Source organism: Protopterus annectens, chromosome 4.part1 (genome assembly GCF_019279795.1).
Source record: "Protopterus annectens isolate FY-2018-M chromosome 4.part1, PAN1.0, whole genome shotgun sequence".
Lineage (NCBI taxonomy): Eukaryota > Metazoa > Chordata > Ceratodontiformes > Protopteridae > Protopterus > Protopterus annectens.
The window spans coordinates 838,589,633-838,602,777 of NC_056734.1; the positions used below are offsets into that span (position 1 = coordinate 838,589,633).

Consider the following 13,145-nt stretch of genomic DNA (forward strand, 5'->3'; position numbering starts at 1 on the left):
AGGATAGTTGTGATAAATTTGAAATAAACGGTGAAGGGGTGTCTTTGTGGAGTAATATAAAAGCAGGGAGTCCGAGAGGACATTTGCTCTATCTTGTATTGGTAACCATTTGCATTAGACAGAGTGACATTGTGATGTTTTTCTTATGGTGTGTTAGTAATGATGTACCAAATTTTATTAGAAATGGACTGAAGTGCTGTAATTTTGTGAGAAGCTGGTATTTTAGTTCAGAGAAAAGAATGCTTTTGCCTATGGCAGCTCTGGCAGTAGGAGAGAAAATTTGGAATAGATTTTATGTCTAAAATAGCAGGTAGTTAATCTTGGGTGTAAATGTGTTTTTTTTTTTTAAGTTGAGGCATTGGTCAAGCCATACTCCTAGGTATTGAAAGGATGTTACTGATATGATATGGTTATAGAATTCATCAGTGATGTGTACACTGTTAGGGCATTTTGTTTATAGTGAAGATCATAGCTTTGTTTTGCTTTTTTATTCTTGGTGCTGGTGGGGGGAGGAGAGAGCAGAAGATCTTTTGTTGTGATCCATTTGTATAGATTTAGTTGCAGTTGTCTTTGTATGCCAAGGTGATTGGGGATGGCTGTGAATGCAACTTTATTATCAGCATATAGTAGGAGTTATAGGTGATTTAAGTCTAGTGGTACTTATTTATGAATATGAAGAAGAGTAGAGGGGGCCATTATAGAGCTTACTGAGACACCAGACAGAAAGAGAGACAGAGAGAGAGAGAGAGTGTAGAAATGAGACAGGAAAGAGTCAATTTTTATGCAAAAGGTTCTATTGGAAAGGAAATCTTAGACCCACTGTCTGGCCTGTTGGCTGATTTCAGTGCCTATGAGATGTGTTAGCAGGATGGAGAGGTTAATCATGTCAAAGGCCTGGGTTAAGTCAATAAAGAGAGCACCAGTAATGTACCTTTATCCATGCTGCTAAAAATGTCATCTCTTCAAGTCCAAAGAGTGGTCATAGTATTCATACCAGACCAGAAGCCATGCTGCTTGTTGGAGCGTAGGTGATGTTTTGTAGACAGGTGGTGAGTTGGCACTGATAAGTGTCTGTAAGATATTGTCTACTTTTATGCTTACTGTTGGGTGTACAGTGACTGATTAGAACTAAATGCTGCAGTTGGTTTAAGTTCTTTTTGTGTGATGATTGCAGATTTCCAGACTGAGGGCATTGTATATATAGTAAGGCATAGACTGGAGATGTGGGTTTGAAGGGTGACTACATAGCCTTTGCAGTAATATAGAAACCATGGTCAGGGATTGTCTGAGGCAGTAGGTGGGTCCAGAGGGATTTGTTTTTAGCAGGTGCATTATTTGCTTTTGTGAGATCTTAGTAAAGTAGAATGGAGCAAGCATTCTGGTGGGGTGAGAGCAGTCAGAGGAATGGGAAAAGGGAAGAAGAAAATTAGTGAACTCTTGTAGGAAATCTGAAGTTTAGAGGTTGTTGATTATGCAATAAATAGTGCCTCTGTTTGAAGAATGATTTACTGGTTATTTATTTCCTTTCAGAAAGTTTGGGAGTGTATAGTAGGAAAGTTTATGTAGAACTTAGGTGTTTTGCTTTATGCCTGTGAATGGCTTGTTTTGTCACGTTGTGAAGGAATGTGTATCTTTCCCTGTTTGGTGGGGAGGACATGTTCCAGTTTATCCATGCTTCATCCCACAGGTGGATTAGTGATTTAAGCTCTTTGGGGAGCCATGTTTTTATTGTTGTGTTTCAATAGTCTATGGACTATGTGTATGTGGTAATTTTGGATGGATATTAGGAGTTGTGTGAGTTGAGAGGCTGCAGAGTTGGCATCTGTCTAGAACAGTATGACTGACCAGACAGTTGTGGAGACGTGAGTTTGGAGGCTAGAGAAATTGGTGGGCAACTTGGGTCTGTATGAGATTATTTTATGGGGTATCTGATTTGTACATTTTGAATGATGAAGGCTGGGGGCAGTAATAGCCGAAGGTTGCTATGCTGACTTAGGAGGTATTTTCAGGGTGTGATGTGATTATGAGATTAGGAGTGATGATATGTTTTGTTGTTGGGTCTAGTTGGTTTGATTCCATTTTGAAGACATTTAAGGTCAGCAAGAAGCTCATTTACATCTTGGACATAAAGTCTAAGAAAGTTTATGTTAAAATCTGTTGGTATAATAATATATTTGGTGGGTCAGGTGAAGGTGAGAATTGCTTCGTTAGCATTTTAAACCTGTGTAGGGATGTGGAAGGCGGGAGGTATGCTATAGGTGGTTTGTTGATATGGTTGGTAGTCTGGTGATAATCCAGTTGCAGTCCTTGTCAGAAGTCGAGTTGGCTTGGGTGATTATAATCACATCAGTTGAGGTTTTGCACATTACCATTGTGCCTCCTCCTTGTCTATTACCTGGTCAGGTGTCATGTAGGCAGCTGTAATTGGGGGAAAATGTGTTGGACTTGGGGGTTGATTATATTTAGCCAGGATTCAGCTATTGTGACTATGTCAGGAAAATGACTGTCTGTGAAGACATTCATTTTGTCTATTTTTTTCTCATGCTTTTGATGTTCCATACTGTAGAACAGACAATGTTTTGGTTAAATAGAAGTCGGTGCTGTTTTGTGCAAAAATGGGAAAAGTGTTTGTAGATGAATGGATGGATGCTGTTCTGAGGGTCAGATACAGATGAGCTCAAGTGGAGTTTTGTATTAGACATGTCTGTTAAAATTGGTTTGGGTGGTTGCAGGTTACAGATGAGTATTATCAGTGTTATAAGAATGTTGGTTGTTGTAGAGAATGAAGTATGGCAATTTTTAAGATAAGGCTAGTGGAAGGAGTGGGTGAATTTCTTCTTTTGAGTGATGTTTGTAGTGATACAGAATTATGAGTTTGTTGCTTTAAGGTGAGTGAAGAGTTGTTGCAGTGGGGGGGGGGTGAAAGGGTTGGTTTAAATATGGAGATTCGGAGCATAGCTGGGGAATTGGGGTGGGAGGAGTGCAAAGTGGGACTCACCCTAATACTAGAAGAAGTCATGTGCATGCACAGCCCGAAAACTAATTGCAAAAAGTTCAGAGCTGTACTGAACAAAGTAAGTTAAATTCCACTGAAACAGTCTGTTTCAGGTTAAATGCAATCTGCAGAAAAATATAAATAATGGAAAAGTATAACATAAACAAGAATTAAAGTGAAGTATTTTTACAGTATGTTTTAATATAACACACTGAATGCATTGTAAGAGGCTATGTAACACTGATAGTCTCTTTAACTAGCAACACTTTTTAGGGTGCTTTGCTGAAGCCATAATCCATGTGCATAACTCAACTTCTTTGAACAAAAATTCTAGACAAATGCCCTAAAGTCAGGGACAAATTTTGATTATTACTCTAATTCACTTACCATCTACCAGAATAATAGGTTTTGCATCAACATACATTTTCTGAAAAAGTATGAAGTTTTTATGTCTAGTGTTGTTGACTGACTGTAATCTTCAATGATTTACCAGAAAATCAAATATTTTATGAAGGACAGAGCAACATGCAAAATTCTGGAATAGTTAATAGGTGTGACTAGATACAAAGGCTTAGTACCAACTCTAGCGTCAGGAGGGAGGAAAAGCTAAACAAGAAACTGGCCAGCAAAATGGTGTAGATGCAGTAATTCCATCTGTGATACCATTGACCCAAGAGCAGAAATGGGCTTGCTGGTGTGGTCTGCTGGGGGGTGTAGGATAAAGAGGCCAGTTGCCAGCTCTGTTATTCTTGGGAAAGAGTTTAAGAAAAAGAATGCCTATGCAACCTCTGGTGAAGACCAGGAGTTTTGTAGATAGCCTACTAAATATGTTGGAGTGGCTGGACATTGTGACTTTCTTGCACATGCCCCCCCACCCCCACAGCTAGGGATTCTGACCTGCTCATTCACACGATGGCTCCTGCTGCCATGTTCTGTAACTCCTCATAAGATCTCTCATTCCCAGACAATACTAATGTGTTATTACAAGGTCAACTTCCTGAATGGTTGTGGTCCACCTGGTGATAAGGTTATATCAGAGGTAACCTGAAAAGGAGTAACTGGGGGATCCAGGTTGCATGGATGTGGTAGGCAAGATGTGCAGATATGGTAGCCATGGCAACAAACATTGGGCTAAGCTGCCCTTATGGGGAAACTGACACATAGCTTAAAGATGTTAAGTATATATTAAGAAATTACAATAACACCATACAAAACAAAACCTTCTAAAGGTTTTTGTGGTGTCTTTTCCATTTTCCCTACTCAGAACTGCACTTTGGGACTTTTCTTGTGTATGCTGCTAGTGTAGCCCTAACCTTAGTAAAATGTATATCCTGAAACCACCACTATTACACAAAATACAGAGCCAAATATTTTGTCAGTGCCTTTTCAGCTGCTTTAAGTAATCTGCAGTTGGGACCCCTTAGCAAGTCACAGGAGATGACATTGTTGAACCTTGTGCAATTAATCTGCCAAATTCATTTATGTAGTACAGCTACCTTCCACAAAACTCCCATATGGAAGGCATGTCCCCTACATCTGCTCAAAATGTATATAACAATTTTTGAGATTGCTACATTTCAGGGAAAACTAAAGTGCTTCATTTGCAATAGTTTGCTGAAAAGTCCTATGTTTTTTAAAAACATTTTTTTTTATTTAAGGCACAATGGATTCAGCACTGATAAAGTTATCTGCAGTTAGTCTTTATAATCCCAAGCCATTGCCAATGAAGTCCATTTATGACCTCTGCTTAGGGGATATGCTGATTATCAGGAAGGTATTCTTCATGTAAGTGAAACAGATGAAAAAAGGACCTTGCAATAAGTACATTTTTTAAGACTGCACAGCAGAACTGTATTTTCATTTACTTGATAAATACACATCTGTTTTGATTGACCTGCTGTACCCTTAAATCATAACTTATTGTCAAGCTTCAGTGTTCTACATAAACTGTGGTTTAATAATGTAGAATGAAATGACGTAAAAGACTTTGAACTATACAAGGGTCTCGGTGTGTGTCCTGCAGAATATAGCAGAAGAAAATGTACAATTGCATCAATGTTAGGCAGATGAAAAATCTACAGTATTTCACTTACAGGAAAACTGTAAAAGCAAGTACATTCTTTATAATTTCCTGATATTCTGTGTCACACTAATGAATCAAAATTACTCTATTTTTATTGTATTTTATAATTATTATTATTATTACTTTTGCATCGTAAAATTACCTTCACAAGGACTTCCATACTGACATAATTTTGAGTTTCAATCTCTTCGCCCTCTTCCCACAATGCAGTTTGTGTCTCTATTATATGATGCGACCTGGGCATAAAAAATGTTATTTTTTTCTCTGTTTAGTAACAGTGACAGTATTTTCAATCACTGGTTTCTCAGACTGTCTCTGAAAACAGTAACTGTCTTCTTTAACTGAATTACTCTGATCTATGCTAAATGTAAGCTGGTAAAAGCCTTTCATGATGGATTTACTTTTTTATCAATGAATTAGTGATCCTCTAAATTGCCTGTAGGTATAAATGTAATATATGAGAGTGATTGCGTGTGTGTGTGTGTGTGTGTGTGTGTGTGTGTGTGTGTGTGTGTGTGTGTGTGTGTGTGTGTGTGTGTGTGCGCGAGCACATGCATGCACATACATGTTATCTGATATTAGTGTTACTATTACCTTGCCCTGAAACTGTTGAGTACAAGGGCTCTGGCTTGCCCACAGTCCTAAACTGGTTAAAATGGATAACAAGCTAATAAATTAAACAAAAACTATCACTTTATATATATTGCAAATGCATGCTCAATGTTGTTTCTATGTGCATGCTCCAGGAAAATGTACACTGTACTCTTTGTATTTGCAATTAAGTTAAATATTTGTGATGGCTTAAAGTCAAACCCCAGAATGTATTACTGTGTACGTTTTTGTTTTAATAGGAGCTTTTTACCCTGACAACACCCCAAACGAGCAAAAGAAGGATGACGTGGTAAAACCTAAAGAATCCTATACATATCATTGGGATTTGACTGATGACCACGCACCAGCAGAAAATGATGAAGATTGTGTGACTAGGATTTACCATTCTCACATCGATACACCGAAGGATATTTCTAGTGGTCTCATAGGCCCTCTAATAATATGTAAAAAAGGTAAGAATATCTATACTGAAATAAATGGGGGGATCCATTAAAGTACAGGCAATTGTTTGCATATTTATTTATCTGTGACCCTAAACTGGATAAAGTGTGTAATCAGAGAATGATTGAATGAATTAGTTGTTTTTTCCCAAGCTGATACATACAATAAGTAATTAAGTAATTGTTTAAAAATGATTCATTGGTAAATAAGTTGTAATACAATGTAATACAATAACGGAGTGTGAATCTTTTTCTGGTATGCTACTGAGTAACAACAAGTTCTACTATTAGCTACTGACCCAGAGTCCTTGTTTACTGTAAATTTGTCAGTGTTAAAAATACATTATCACCATAACATTCAAAATTGTAATATCTGTAGGCACATGCATGCCTGCTTTAAGGGAAATGGTAAAAACAGAAGACTGGGATTTTGCAATAAGTAAAGCTTGTCAAGACTGCACAGCAGAACTGCAGATGAATAACAGTTTCATAAGTAAAAAGTTAAAAATGGACTTAATGCCTAAAGCACAATTGCTCAAAATGTACACAGAAGTTATAAAAATCAGTGAAAAGCTTAATCGTTATATCTAAACTAACAATAAAAGATTAGAATAAATAGAATCAACACTTTCAAGCTGTTTTCTTTCAGTCCAGACTTTAATTGGTGAAATAACAGAGGCCAAAGCCAACCATGTGGCTATGGAGACTAAACAAAAGGAATTTCTAGAAAAAGTGATTGAACTAAAGGGTAGGCCTAAACAGGAAAAAAACTGTCATTTCTCTGGTAAACCTAGGAAGAAACTGTCAGTACTTTATGAAATAATTATTGCAAATGTGTCTTCATGACATGCAATAAACAATTCAGTTAACACAGAAGACCTCTCCTTCTGAAATTTCAAACCTTCCGGCAAAAAGGAATGAGCGCTCTCTAAATTGTTGCAAAAAGAGGAAAACACTAAAACCAGAAGAAATCCGAATATTTGTGGACAATGATTTCTCCCTGTCTACTCAAATGAAACATAACCAGTTTATCCCAGTAATGCACTTGTTCTGAAAAGGATTCAAATTCAAAATTTGGTATCCAGCCTACTTCAAGATATTTTACCACAATGGAGCAAAAGCTTATCTGGAACAATCAATGGCAGACCCAGATGTCAATCAACATGTTTCCAGTAATGTGGGACCCTCAGAGAACTCTTTAGACAGCAGAAGTGTTTGCTGTTCTAACTAGGGAGAAGTTAGCAGCTTCAATGAGAAAATTACTTTAAATCCCGGTTATTTGAGCAGAAAAATGCCTTTCTGTCTGACCCCAAACAAAATGGGAGAAGTAACACAAAACACCATGCACAACAATTTATTAAAAGTGAAGTAGTTGTGTTTCAAAACTACCTCCTAACATGAAGTGATAAAGTCAATGTCTATCACCAAATGTCCATTTTTCAATTTGTTTTTACCAGCAAATTCAAGGAGTGGCCATGGGGGCTGCACTGTCTCCCAGTTTTATTAATTTTTTGCTGGCACACAGGGGGGACTTACATGTTTATGACAGTGTTTTATTTTTTCACTTTTGTTATGAAAAATCAAGTGCATTTTATTGATGATGTGCTTTTATTTGGAGTGGTGATAAAAATTTGCTAGTAAGCTTTCAAAAATATTTGAATAAAACAACTAAATTCCTGAATTTTAGTTTCACTATTAACAGGTGCAGTATAACATTTTTGTATCCTGACCTTGAGCAATGTCTGTTGAATGAGAAGTTATTTACCACAGTTGTGAGGAAAGCTGTTGCCCATAATAGCTACTTACATTATGGTAAGAAAAACAGCACCCATTAAAAGCATAACATAGGAAGAGGTCAGATGGTGAGGATTAGTAGACGAATGACAAACGATTCTGATTTAGAAAGAGAAATGATCTGTCTAAAAAGAATGTTTAAAGAAAGGGGATACCCTGTAAGTGTCATTGAGAAGATGGCCAGTGACAAAAAAAAATTATTTTATTATTTATTTTATTTGACATTTGTTGACCAGGTTAGCCGACCCAGCCAAAGCCCTTTTTCAGTCGAGGCCCGAGGAGAAAAGCTCCACAATTAGCTCAAACATGTAGAATAACAAACATATTCAGATACATCATTTTAAAATTGAATTGCATAGTTATGAATCATCGTCATCATCAGCCCCCTTTTTTCCCATTTCTTTCTACATGGGGTCGGGGTATCATGTTAACTGTCGCCACCTCTCTTGATTCAGTGCCACACTCCTGCCTTCTTCAACACTCCTGTTTGACTATCACAGATCTTCTTTCACACAATCCATCCACCTCTTTGCTGGATGTCCTCACTTTGTCTTACCTTCTTCCTGTCAGACCCAAATCTTCGTAACCAAATTGTCTTCTGCTTTTCTGCACATGTCCAAACCACAGTAATATGTACTCTTTGACGTTTTCTGCAATTAAAGCTACTTTGGCTTCTGCTCTTATGTCCTCATTTCTTGTCTATCCCACAGGGTGCATCCTACCACCCTTCTCAAGCACTTCATTTCCATCACCTCTAGGTTCTTCAACTGTTTGGCCTTTAGTGCCCAGGTTTCTGTACCATACAGCAGTACTGGTCACACCAATGTATTGTATACCTTACTTTTCAGCTTCTTTGGCATTCTTTTGTCATAGACTACACCTGATACTCTATGCCAGTTGGCTGCAGCCCCTCTGATTCTAGTTTTGACCTCTTCATTCAGATTAACCTTCTCTTCAACTACTCCTTCCAGACACTTGAAGCTGTTTACCTACTCCACTATCTTCCCTTCTATCTCTATTCTCAGCTTCTTCTGATTTCCCCAATTTGCTGCCATTACCACCATCTTATCTGTCCTTAGTTTCATCCCATGTGCCTTCAGATTTGCATTTCATTCCCCGTACTTTACTGAAGTTCTAGCTCAGAGTCTGCCTGTACTGCCGCATCATCTGCATACAGCAACTTTGTTAATCTGTCCCCTCCAACCTGTTTGCTAATGTAGTCCATCACCAGTATGAATGGCAGTGGGCTCAGAGCTGAACCCTGATGTACACCCACTCCCACTGGGAACACCTCTGTGAGGCCGAACACTGTTTGTACTTGAGTCATTAGGTTCTTGTACATAGCCTGCACTAATTCTACCAATGTTTCTGAGACTTTGAACCACCACAATACTGCCCAGATCAGTTTTCTTGGGACCTTGTCATATGCTTTCTCCAGGTCTAGGAATGCCCAGTTGGACTCTCTCCTCATCTCTAGCTTCTTCTCAAGTATCTGTCTCACTGCAAACATTGGGTCAATTATGCTGCATCCTGGTCTGAATCCGAACTGCTCATCTCCCATCTTACATTCTACTACTCTGCGTATCCATTTATCAATCACCCTCTCCAGAACTTTCATGCAATGTGATAGGAGTTTGATGCCTCTGTACTGCTCACAGTTGTGGATGTCCCCTTTGTTCTTGTACACTGGCATGGGTATGCTTATTCTCAAGTCATCTGGGATACGCCTTTCGCTCCACACTGCTATTAGTACCCTCAGGAGCCATTTATCCCATCTCACCCAGCATCTTTATCATATCTGCTGTGACCTCATCCGAGCCTGCTGCTTTCCCTGACTTCATTATCCTTAGTGCTGTTCTTACTTCTTCTAGGGTGGGCTTCTCTTCTTCTGTCATTGTAAGCTGTTTCTCGGTAGTACAGCTTCTGTGGGATTTTCTTCATTCAGAAGCTTCTGGAAATACTCCTTCCATCTGCCTTTGATGCCCTGTGGCCAGGTGAGCAGGTTGTTGCTGGCATCCCTTATGGAGGGTGTCTGACTATCTTCTTTATCTTTCTGTCTTTGCCTAGCAACCTGATATAGTTTCTTTGCTCCCCTTACTTAGTCACTTTCCAGAAGTTGATAGAGTGCCTCAATGCCCTATTATTTGCTATTGCAACTTCTTTCTTAGCTTCTTTGTTAGCCAACCAGTAGTCCATCCTAGCCTGGTCAGTCTTTTCTATCTCCCACTTCTACCTCCACTCCTTCTTTCTTTTGATGACTTCCTGGACTTCTGCATTCCTCTGCCAGCTTTCCTTATGTACCTTATTTCCGTACCTGGTTCAGCCACATATCTTTTCTGTAGTCCTAACATGTTGTTTTAGGCACTGCCATTCTTGTTTAACTCCACCTATTTCTTCCTCTTCTTGGGGTGCTAGAGCCCTGAGTAATTCATTGAACTGTTGTACTTTCTCTTCAGTCAACTTCCAGGTCTTCAGTCTGGTCTCTGTTGACCTTATAGCCTGCTCTGACCACTGCTTGCAGTTGATTGTGGCAACTAGTGGTTTATGCTGTGGGCTGACTGTTCCACTGGGGATGACTTTGCAGTCATGTATTCTACCCCAGTGCCTTTTCCTTACTAGCAGGAAGTCTACCCGAGTTGCATGTTGGCTACTCTTGTATGTGATCTTGTGACTGTCTCTCTTTCTGGACCATGTGTTGGCTACTATCAAGCCATTTGCCAGACAGAAGTCTAGAATAGCTTATCCTTCTTTATTCCTGTTGCCCCACCCATGTGGACCCAGGCAGTCCTTATATCCTGTTCTGTCTGTCCTGATATGTGCATTCAAGTCACCCATTATCAACACCAACTCCTGTTGTCCTGTGTTATCTAGTAGGTCCTGCAACTGCTGTCTAAATACACGCTTTTCCTCACTATCACAACCCTGCTGTGGGGCATAGGCTGAGATTATGAATACTGCCCTATCATTGCACTGGAATCTGATTGCCATGAGTCTGTCATTAATTCTGATGATATCCCTCACTGCCTTCTGAAACCTCTGTCTCGCCACAGTTCCTACATCATTTCTAGCCTGTTCCCCTCCTGAGTAGTAGAGTCTGGATCCCAGACTAAGTGGCTTTGCTGCACTGCCCTTTCATCTCATCTCTTGGATAAATAGAATGTCCAGCCTCCTCCTTATCATCAGGTCATCCATCATGGGCTTATTGACCCAGGGCTGCTGGGCTTTATAGCAGGGACACACTGGCCAATAGGGGCATAGTTATGAAGTACATGATTAATACATCAGAGAGTAGATACATACATATATCAAAACCAGGCAGAACAATTACACTAGTAAAATTGTACAAGGATAAGAGTTTTGATAGGTCTAAGTCAATGAACACAGTATAAGTAGAGACAGGAGGAAGAAAGGGTGATAGGTGAGATGGAGGAAAAGAGGGGTGAACACTCAAGGAAGGTGGTCACAGTGACAGATCCATGTACTGCTGAGAAAGTTTTTGGTAGCAGTTTTGAATTTCTGTGGGTGATTAATATTTCAAATATCAAGAGGAAGTTTATTCAAAGATTGGGCAGGGAAATAGCTGTATAGGCTTTGTCCTATTTTGGTTTTAGGTTTGTAGATTTGAAGAAGGTTTTGGTTAGAGCTTCTGAGGGACCTTGGTGGGGTGTAGAGAGAGAGATGAGTGAGGCAACGTTAGGACAAAAGGAGGGCAAATACCATATAGAGTGTATGATATGAAGCTGAGAGAGAAGCAAATGATGGGGAAATTCTAGCCAGTTTAAGTTTATAAGCGCACGACAGTGGTGAGAGAACTATGTTAGATCTGCAGCAAAACTAACACCTTTAATTTAGGTGGATTCTAATTTTGTTAAGAGAGTGGTTTGAAGATTAGTGAGGATTTGTGAGCCATAGAATAGGCCAGGGAGAAGGTAAGCATGGGATAGGGAGATTTTAGCTTTGTTGGACAGAAATTTTTTTGTTTCTGTAAAGGGAGTCCAGGTTTTTGGTGGGTTTTCTTGATATTGTTGAGAACGTGCAGGTTAAATTTGACTTGGTCATCAATGATGACCCCTAGATGTTTGGTGTGAGATTCAACAGTGATAGGTGTGTTATTGAAAGATGAGATTTAGATTTAGAAGGAAGATTTGAGATGGTTCATATTTTTGGGAGTGAAAAGCAAGAGTTTAGTGTTTTTGGGGTTTAGAATTAGCTGATGCTTGGTGAGCTAGTTTTCAATGGATAGGAAGGACTTTTGTGTGATTGTATTTAGGTCAGAAAGGGAATCAGCTACGGTGATGACTATAGAGTCATCTGCATATTGCACAAGTGATGACAGTGGGCAGGATATATACAATTAATTGGTAAAAACATTAAATACTAGTGGGCCTAGGATTGATCCTTGAGGTATGCCCATCTTGTCTGGTAGAGCAGGAGATGTTGAAGAGAGCCATTTAACAGAGTGAAGTCAATTGCTGAGGTAACTAGAGAACCTGGAAATAATAAAGGTGTATAGCTTTAGTTCAGAGTGTTTTCTCAACAGGAGGGGGGTGGGAGACAGTGTCAGATGCTTTTGAGAGATCAAGAAATAGGCAATAGACAAGCTAGTTGTTGTCTCTAGCTTGGATATAGTATTTATGAAGGAAATGAGGGCAGTGGAGATGCTATGTTTTAGACGAAAGCCATGTTGTTTTGGGGTATGTAGGTTTTTTTGTAAGAGATAGTGCAGAAGTTGTTTGTGTACACATTTCTCCAGCATTTTGGAGAGAGGAGATAGTGTAGCATTGGGCCTGAAGTTGGCAAGTTCAGAAGAGTTATCTCCCTTATGGATAGGTATTGTATGGAATTGTTTCCAGATAGTGGGAACTTTGGACTCAGTAATGGAATGATTGATGAGTATAGAGATGGAGAGGGTAAGAAAGTTTGCTGCTTTCTGGAGAAAGAGTGGAGGTAGTTTATCAATGGAGGGGGAGCAGGGTTTTAACTTAAGAAGCAAGGATTCAATATAATTGGAAGAGACAGTTTTCAGAGAGAAGGCCTGAGAAGGACTGGATAATGTGGGAGGGTCAGGGGGGATGTTGGTATTAATGTTGTAGTTGGTTTGGAGTGACGGGTTACTGATAGTGTCGATAAAATAAGTGTTGAAGTTGTTTGCCATTTCTTGGGGTGTGTTAGTTGGGCAAGGATTGGGAGATGAGGGATGTAGAATTTGGTTGATGGTGTG

The 13,145-nt window shown here is 39.3% G+C and overlaps 1 protein-coding gene across 1 annotated transcript in view; it reads left to right on the plus strand.

Annotated features, from left to right (window-relative positions):
• LOC122801096 (ceruloplasmin) overlaps positions 1-13,145 on the plus strand; it is a 452,049-nt gene that overhangs the window by 59,431 nt on the left and 379,473 nt on the right. Inside the window, exon 3 of the mRNA XM_044070617.1 lies at positions 5,930-6,142. Coding sequence (XP_043926552.1) covers positions 5,930-6,142 — 213 coding nt within the window. The remainder of the gene's footprint in view (positions 1-5,929; positions 6,143-13,145) is intronic.